This window comes from Alligator sinensis, unplaced genomic scaffold (genome assembly GCF_000455745.1).
Source record: "Alligator sinensis unplaced genomic scaffold, ASM45574v1 scaffold385_1, whole genome shotgun sequence".
Lineage (NCBI taxonomy): Eukaryota > Metazoa > Chordata > Crocodylia > Alligatoridae > Alligator > Alligator sinensis.
The window spans coordinates 167,557-177,153 of record NW_005842535.1 but is presented as its reverse complement, the minus strand read 5'-3'; the positions used below and the strand labels follow the sequence as shown (position 1 = coordinate 177,153).

Sequence of the window (9,597 nt, the reverse complement as noted above, 5' to 3'; positions counted from 1 at the left end):
TGGGTCAGCAAGAGGCCCCAGCCACTGCCAGGGATGTAGGATCAAGGACAGTGGCCCTGAAGTGCTGTGACCTCTCTCTGCATGTGCCACCTCTGGCAGTGGCACATGTAAAACTAAACTGTCCCCCAGCCTGGTTGCTCTATGTTGTGGAGGAGTGGATGTCTGACTCCCAGGTCTAGCAGGAGGCATCTGAAATACAGAAACAGTGGAGAGAGGTCCGTGAGCAGGAAAGGGACCAGGAAAAATGGGTGTACTGTGCCCAGCTCCTGGAGTTCAAGGAAAGGCATGTTGCCCCCCTCGAGCAGATGCTGGCAGATGCTGGCAGAGTGGCAGCTCAGGGCTCACGCAGTGGTGGCTATGGAGGAGGACAGCTGGGTTCTGGACAGTATCCTGACTCTGGCAGCCTTCATCCTGCCACCCACCACCTGGCCCTGGTCCTGCCTGCCACCTGGCAGCCACCTGCTGCCCAGACACCAGCCCTAGCCCCACTTACTGCCTCACAGTTGCCTGCCAGCCAGCCACCAGTCCTGGCCCCAGGCCCGAGGCAGCAGGCCTGGGAGGAGGCCCTGCACCAGGTGCAGTGACCAGGGAGCCTCCCCCTAATCCTAAGTGGGTTCCCCTGTCATCCAGGCTGCCCACCTGGGCTGATACCCCCCATTCCCCTGCCTGCCATATAGCCCCTGAGAGGGAGATGGCCCCTGCCAAGGTGCACTCCATGGAGGAGAAGGGGGAGCAGGCTATCCTGCACCCACCCTAGCCCCTGGCCAAGGTCCCTGGACACTAATGTTGCCGCAGTCTCTGCACCCACAGTGGCACCACCAGAGGCTGGAGTGCTGGGCGGTAGTCCCCAGGCTCCACCCCAAAGGTACCACCAGGCCATTGATCCCCCCCCCCTCCCATACTTCATATCCATTGTCAGGGAAGAGGGTGTTGTATTGGTGGTGGGCATTGGGGTTCATGGGTGGGTGTTGTTGGGGAGGTGGGCAGGAGGCAACGTGCTGTGTTCGAAGGAAATAAAGCTTGTTTAATGGAAGCTGTCCAGAATGCATGTAGTTTTGGCAGAGAGCTGTGGGCCTGGGGTCTGCAGGCAACAGCCTGGGGGCCCGACTGCAGGGGGTGGGGGAGGAGGTGACCCATGGGTGTGTTGCATACACGGTGCCTTGTCTGCCACTGCTGGGGGAGGAGGGGCATCCATGTTGCACTTGCCAGAAATTCCCAGAACTGCATCCCCTGCCTGTCTGTGCCTGCTCATCCCCCCACTTGGAGATGCCTTCCCAGTTGTGCCTTCCTGCCCACCCCTGGAGACCCCTGTCCAGCTGTGTCTGCCCATCCCCTGGCTTGAAGATCCCTACCCGGCTGTGACTGCCCATCCCACTCCATGGGGACCCCTGCCCAGATGAGCCTATTCCCCCTTGGAGCTCCCTGGTACCAGACCAGGTGTGGAAAGGCGCTGAAGCTCCCTGTGGCTGCTGCAGGTCAGAGCAGGGCAGGAGCAGGCAGCTCTGAAGCAATTTAATCCTATAAAGATTAAATCTGCTTCCAACAGGGTGTGCATGTAGACACTTTCCCAGGGCTGATTTACTGCACATCAGATTACTCTGCAGTAAATCCCAATAGCATTAATTCCACATGTAGACATGAACACATAGGGTGAGGTGGGGCAGCATCTAAAGTTAGATTTGTATAGTGACAATTTCAAACCTACTCTGATTTTGTGACATCACAACTAGCAGAATTTGTCTACTAGAACTGGTCAGAATAAAACAAATGTAACAATCTTTTAAGGATGTGGCTGCTTCACTGGCTGACATGTTGACATTTTAACTGTATAAAGATGCCCCTGCCTTCCTGAGTCAGGAGGTAAATTAAAGGTCAAGAAATAAGAGGAGGTTGAGAAGCGAAATAGCAATGCCTTTGTTTAGCTAGTGAATGACTGTAATTGTGGCCTGGGCTATGGCCCATGAAGCTGAAAATAGTGGAATATGTGGTAAAATGGTTTTACAGGAAGAAACAATATATATATATATATTTTTTATCTCTAGACACCCTCTCTTCCCACTTCTGACGCTGCTGTTTGAAAAGTGTGAACAGGCAACACAGGGCTCCGAGTGCATCACTTCAGCCAGCTTTGATGTGGACATTGAGAATTTTGTACACCAGCAGGAACAGGAACACAAACCATTCTTCAGCGATGACCCTGAACTGGACAATCTGGTAAAGCTGCTGTTCAGACAAATCAGAGCTACTTTATTTTTTGAATCATTTCAGACAATAGGTACATTTAAGTGCTTTGATTTTAGGTGACCAGTATTTGAATCTAAAGCAAACCAAGGGTATCAAGACGGAGAAGTCTCATAGTGGATGATTTTAAGGAAGCATATATCCTAGTTGCACTAGGAAACTGAGAGCTAAACAATCTTTAGCAGTTCTTCTTTCCAGAAGACATAGTTATAAAACTGTCTAAAATTTAGAAATAGTTTAAAGGCAACAAGCTGTATTGACTTGTGCACACACGACACAAATGCATTGCGTGGCAGGAAGAGAAATTCCACTGTAGCCTTTTAACTGTCTCCAGCAATAGTCCATGTTTTAACAGGCAGTCTGTAGGAATATCTAAGTTTGTAGTTGAGACCAGGCCAGAGGTCAGGAGCCAGGGTATCCAAAATACACAGTAGAGAAGCAGAAGAAAGGTTGTGGGGTCCAAGACAGGGGTGAAGTAGGAACAAGGCATGAGAGTCAAGGGAAGGGAGCAAGCTAGGGGCTGCTGTAGGGTGTGAGGCATTGAGCAGCCATAGCCCAAATGAAGGACCTGGGCTTGTATATTCAGCCCAGCTGGCTCTACAGCATTTCTGGATGTGCCAGATGAAAGTCTCAGATTAAATAAGGACATCAACAATTTCCCCAGGTTTCCAAGACATATCCACTGGGCTATATTCCTCCCAGTCTATCAAATAAAATAGTTTCCCCCTCTGGCTAGACTTCAGCACTTGCCAAATCAGATTAGTCATTGTGCTTCTGGACTGTGATGAATGGTAGCAGCACTGTTTTTTTCTCCCTTGGAAAGGATTTTCTACCTAAAGTTTTACCAGGAATATCAGAAATATGGGGTGGATCATCATGGTATCTGGAAATCTGAGTTTAAAGCCCACCAGATTTGAATATTTGATAATCTGGAATGGTCCAAGCAACTGCTGGTTCAGCTTGGTAGCTGGCCTGCTGATCACAGATTGTATGCCAAAAGTCAGACTGGTCCCCAGGGATGAATTGGCAGCCCCAGTCAGTCTGCTTCTTAAATTCTTCTTTAGTTCTCCCTGAACTTGATATAGGTGACCAAGTCCATGATTGCTGGAATTGAAGATATGGGTGGGAGGTCTGAGTGGGCATGAGGGTAGAAACTATAGTTTGTCACATTTTCATGGTGGGAGGCTGGTTTTGGCTCATGTACTACTTAGAAATGTAGATGGGCTAGAGTCTAGGGGTGCCTATAGATGTGCTGGGAGGCTGCTCTGGTGAGCTGTAATTACAATGTGTTGGAGCAGACAAAAATCTGCTGGAACACGCTCATTAGCGCACTCCAGCCAGCTTCTGTGTCTTGTGTATCAGTGTCTCCATTCTTCAAAATGGTGGTAGGGGTGCTTTGACTAAAGCTCATTCAATAATCTTTAGTTAAAGCACCCCCACCATCATTTTGAAGTGTTGGGACACTGATTAACAAGATGCAGTGGTGCTTTAATTAAAGCAGCTCTTGGAGCCATTCTAATTAAAGCACCCTCTCCCCCACGCCCAGAGCATGTGTAAAAATGCCCTATGTTGTTATGACCAGGGATCCTGGTTTTCTCTGATAAAAAAAAAGTCCCCTATTTTTTAATTTTAAAAAAGTAACCCAAAATCCACATTTTTTCCATGATTAAAATGAAACACCACTATATCTCCATCTCAATCTCCATCTCTATGAGGACTTCCAAAAGGAAACATGCCCCCTAGAGGTGATGGTGACATTCTTCAAGGGCAGCCTTGTCCCAGGTTGTGTAATTCCTTTCCAGTGGCATTAGTGTCCTGGGGTATTTGTAGACACGAGCTTTCCCATTTACGCTGATGTAACTGTGTTTGGGTTTGCACGATTGGGATTTCCCGCTGCTCTAAAAGTCTTTTCAGCACGTTAAATTAACACTGCTCGTATGTGTTTTATTTTGCGTCGAGTTTGCTTACCCCTCTGCAATCCATGGCTTTGTGTCATGTAAATACATAGATGTGTAATGAGCCCTTTGTCCACCAGATGGAGGTGTGGCTTTTTTTTTTTTTTTGTATTTCACCCCTTTGTCCACCAGATGGCAATTTGAATTGGTGAGATCCGGCAGCCCCATCCCAGGGCAGGGGAGTTGCACAAACCTCTCCTCCTCTTCCCTCCAGCCTGGGCTGGGGCCAGACACATGCCACCACCTGCATGAGATGGAGCCCCTATCTGGCAGGGGTGGGGGTGGGGGAGCTGGAGGCTGTGGGTTAGGAGTGAGGGGTAGCAGCAGGGCCGGGGATCTGTGGCTTGGCATTGAGGGGCAACAGAATGGGCAATGAAAAGTCCTCCCCTATGTGACAGGACTACAGTTCCCAGCATCCCCCAGCTGTCCAGGCTTGGTACAGTTTCCTTGGGGGACCCTTGACCGACCCAGGGATCACTGTCTTTTCTCAGGGATTGCAGGTGCATAGTGTCCTTTCTCCATCAAGCCAGAGTTTCTTCCAAAAAGGGAAGTTTTTTAAACACTTGTGTGTGCGCACTTCTTACTCAGGTGCAATAAAACCTTTTTTTGTGGAGGAGCGGAAATGCCCGTCTCTGGGTGGGAGGGAGGGGAAGGGAGAAGACCCCTCAGCATCTCAGAAGAGACACAGCTCTGGGGCCTGAGCAGGTGCTATCTGGTGCTAAATGTCCTCTTTCAAACGTAAAAATGTTTCACTAAAAGCAAAGCAAACCCATTCAGTCAGGGTGAGGGGAAGCTCGCATTTTTAAACCATTGGGAGATAAGGGATTTTTGCCCCAGTAGGAAAGCTTTGAATTTAGATAGATATAGATATATTTCTGTGTCGTTGGGTGTTAGGTTCAAAGTAATTTTACCTGGACATTTTCCCCACAGCCCTATCGATTGCCTGTGTCCAAAAAGTGTTATTCTGACTGAATCCTCCGCGTTCCATAGGGCAGACCTCAGTTTATAGCTTTTATGCCAAACACTGACATAATATATTTGTTCTCCTTATCTCCCTCATACATAACTCCTTACTACAATGAAAAACAGAACAAAAACACCGCATGCAACTAAACTAAAATAAACAGAGAACAAATAAAACTAAAATAAATAGAGAGAACTCCCTGATGTTAGCATGTTTGGTAGGGGTTTTCTTATAGCCTCTTATGGACAGGTTGTGACATAAAGCAGGTATTTGTTAATCCTAAAACACAGCATTATTCAGTTTCCCATCTGTATATTTAAAACTTCTTTGAATCATTTCTGTTTAGCTGTCTGCTTTGGCTTAACGTTACCCACCCACTGTCATTACAAAACATTTCAAAAGAAAAAATAGCTAAGGAACAATATGCTAGGAAAACTTCTCTCAATCCTGTTTTCCTGATTTCCAACTACTTTCTTTTTCACCGACAGCCTCTTTTCTACCTTGTATTCTATCACTGTAATGTCTCCTTTCAGCTTTTTTTTTCTTCCCCCCCCCATCTTCTCCTCCCCCCTCTGCTTTTACCTCTTTGCTTCAAATTTTGTCTTTCTAATTCTACTTATTTACATTTTCACTTGCATCCTGCCATATTTTTAGCTTTCATCTCTTGGAGTTTCAGAAAGAAGAGACTCCCTATATGCCCTAAGAAGGGTAACTGCGCCCAAAAGCTTGCCAAGAACTTTTTTTCTACTCGGTCTAATAAAAGATATCACATCTACTCAAAAAGAAATACAATAATCTAAAACTCTTGGTTTCAAAATTATATCTTTTATAAGACCAACTGGGAAATCACAAAGAAAATATCCTTTATTTTTATTTATATATCTACTTAAAGAACTGTGCCTGCCTTTTTGTTAAAAGTATGCACCTCCTCAGGCCAAGCTATGTCTGGAGAAGCTGAGGGGTTTTCTCCCTCCTCCCCTCCCACCCAGAAGGATCCCTGAGCTGGTCAGGGCTCCCCATGGAAACTGTACCAAGCCCAGGCAGCTGGGGGATGCTGGGAACTGTAGTCCTGTCAGGCAGTGACTCGTTGGTGGGAGCAGATGGAGTGCAATCCAAGCCAGGTTAGTATTTGGCTCCCCCTGCTGGAATTTACAGGGAATTGTACACAGGACTTAAGTAGCTCAAAAGTGCGTGTCACTCAAACACAAATCCCGCGCCAAAGTAACCCGGGTTAAAATTTTTAAGGTGCAGTAAATTAACAAGGATTAAATTATGTGTTGTGTACAGATGCCCCTGGAATAGAAAGCACAAGGTGGTATTAAGCCCCAAAGCCCTGCAGTCTGTGACAGGATTACTCCTACAACAAAACTGAGGGCGTTTGCTTCCATAACAAACAGTTTCATTAGATCAGGATGAATCAAGACAGGAGCAAAGGCAAATATTTGTTTCAAGCATTGAAAGGCTCCCTGCGCCTCCTGGGTCCATGTACCCCCCTTATAAGGCAGAGAGATGATGGGGGTGATTAGCTGGAAGCAGCTCTTAATAAAATATCTATAAAAGTTAGAAAACCCCATAAATCCCTGCACCCCTTGGACTTTGCGAGTGCGCGGAGCAGAGTGCAGTCAATCACTGCAGCCACCTTCTGCAGCCACTGCAGCCATCCTCAGCCCCTCTGGGAGATTATGTAGCCCACAAATTCAGTGATGGTTTTATCAAAGTCCCATTTTTTTTAGTTTGGTATAGAGACCATGCAACTCAGCCTCTCAAACAAAAATGCGCATATTGATTATGTGGTGCCTGTGCATTCAAAAAATTAAAATATCATCCAAGTAGAGAATGACAAATTGATACTAACCATCTCAAAAGATATCATTTAAAAATGTTGAAAAATAGAAGGGGCATTGCAGATACCAAAGGCCATTACACCATATTCAAAATTCCTGTAATGTGTCTGGAAGACAATTTTCCATGTATCCTCTTCCTTGATTTTAACTAAATGGTAAGGCCTCCATAAGGCTAGCTTAAAAAATGTACATGGAATGTAAAAATAGTTATGTTCAAATAGTTCAATGATTAACAGAAGGGGATACCAATTATAGATGATTATCCTATTGAGGGCTCAATAATATTGGAATTTGTGGAAGAGAAACCATATTTCTTGGCAATGAAAAATATAGGGGCTTCTGTGGGAGAGTTACCAAGCTGAATGAAACCTTTGTCCAAGTTTCCCTGAAGATAGTTTCTTAGAACCAAGAGTTCAGGTTTGGATAATTAATACATGGTCACAAATTGTACCACAGCACCTGGCTGCAAGTCAAGAGGGCAGTCACAGGCATGGGCAAGATATTAGCCTTTTTTTTTTTTCTTAGACATGCCAGAAATCCAAATATTGGGAGGTGGGAACTTTAGTTGTGGGTAGGATGGCCATCATAGAGGACATTGCCTTGTTGAGAAAAATAGAGGACATAAAAGCATTGGGTTCCATATCAATAGAGGACAGAGTAGCAGAAAACAGAATGTCCTCTATGATGGTCACCCTAGTTCTGGACTTATTGGTGCTTGGGGTCAGTGACTGTGTTTGACTGTACACAAACTCTACTGCTCATGTATAGAGGGCTGGCCTTGAAGGACCAACCATCAGATCAATACATAAATGGAGATTAGTAGGGATATCAAACTTGGTCAGCTCATCTTTTAACTCATCATTCATTCTCCAACTGAAATAGCAGAGTTGGATGCCCTCTTTTTGTTGAACATCCTCAGTCAGAAAGCAGTATTCCATTGAATAGTGTGACATGGAGTCATAACACTGCCCCATGGCTATTTCTGCTGTTCACTCCTGAAGGGGGTCACCATACAGAGTAGTTAGGTCCTCAGTAAATTTCTTCATGTTGTCCAGCACAAGGCTGGCACATTCCACAAGCTTAGAAGCCCCAGCAAGGACGTTGCCCATCAATAAGATGATTACCAGGCCATCTAACCCTGTCTGTGGGATAAATATGAGGGCACAGGGAGAACTGAAAGTGGAATTGGTTCAGAAAAACCCTTAAATTCTTCAGGGTTCACATCAAATCAAGCTGGCAGAGGTACTTTGGGTTCAAAGGAACAGATATGAAATGGGCAACGGTAGCAGAAGTTTGTGCCTTCTTGACCCACAGGACCACATTTTCCTCCTTCAGAATCTCAATTGGAATAGCAAAACTGCATTCTGTGCCTGGAGGGCCCCTGCGTTAGCCTGCAGGTTCTGCAGGCTGGCCATCAAAGCTTCAGTGGGGAGAGGGGCCAGGGAGGAATCCATAATGGGTAGTTGAGTGCTTCCCCTGAGAATGGTGAGGAAGGATCCTTTTGGGCTGCTCAAGCTATTAAGATGGAGGATAAGCATTCTTGAGGAGTATGGGGTTAAACCAGTATTTGGTCTGTGAGGAAACCAGATGGGGGACTAAAGCTGCACAGAGGGGTCAAAACCAAGGAGTCTGAGTTATATTCCTAGTCTAGGGATATCTAAGACTATAGTCAAGGCCAAGCAAGAGGGCAGGAGCAGAAAAGTCAAGAATACAGACGGGGATGCATGAGCAAGGTCCTGAGGTCCAAGGTAGGGGGTAAGGCAGACATAAGGTATGATGGACAAATGCTTTGAGCAAGGCTGGAGAAAAGCTAGGAACAAGGCTGACAGCTGCTTCAGGGTGTGCTATGTTAAGCAACCGCAGCCCAAATGAATGGCCTGGGCCAAGCCAGCCCATCCAGCTTTGCAGCCCAGTCAGATTTATTGCAGCCCAGCCAGCCATACTCAGCCCAGCCAGCTTTGCAGCCAGTGAGTTCAGTGCCTGCAGCTGGTGCTTTTCTAGAACAAAGGCAGATTGCCTTCTAAACAAGACCTATATCCAGATCTCCTACTTCTCATCATTGCTAAAGATCATGAGCTATTCAGACAATCTACAAGTAAATAGCACAAAGGAAAAAGTCTTTCACATTGGGCCCTATGGCAATGTAGTGACATGCTACGGTGACGTATGGTGTGCTACAGCAGTGTAACAATCATGAGAGTCTACATGTGATTGCTAGCTATATCACAGTAGCAGCGCACTCCCAAGCTATAGCACACCACTACAGTGGCTTACCAGTGAAATCTACCCATGCATCACACTCATGGTGCAATAACTAGGGCTGTGCAAAAGTTCAGGTGCTGATTCGATTTGGAGGAGATTCAGCCCGATTTGGTGGCTGAATCTCCAAATCTGAATCAAATCAGGGGACCAGTAAAAAGGTCTGAATTGATTCAAAGCTCTCTGAATCAATTCAGAAAAGATTTGGAGAGGTTCGATAATTCAGGCAGTCCCCATCTGCTGCGGCAGGGAGCTGGAGCCAGACTGGTTAGTCTGGTAACTAAGGGGGACGGGACCATGGGGGGATGCCTGCCAAGTCCCATCCCTTGCCTGC

At 46.3% G+C, this 9,597-nt stretch overlaps 1 protein-coding gene across 3 annotated transcripts in view; it reads left to right on the top strand.

The window, feature by feature from the left end:
- LOC102386778 (homeobox protein PKNOX2) overlaps nucleotides 1–9,597 on the top strand; it is an 836,464-nt gene that overhangs the window by 682,442 nt on the left and 144,425 nt on the right. For all 3 annotated transcript variants that reach the window (XM_025213523.1, XM_014523785.2, XM_014523786.2), the window contains one exon: nucleotides 2,043–2,214. In XM_025213523.1, coding sequence (XP_025069308.1) covers nucleotides 2,043–2,214 — 172 coding nt within the window. The remainder of the gene's footprint in view (nucleotides 1–2,042; nucleotides 2,215–9,597) is intronic.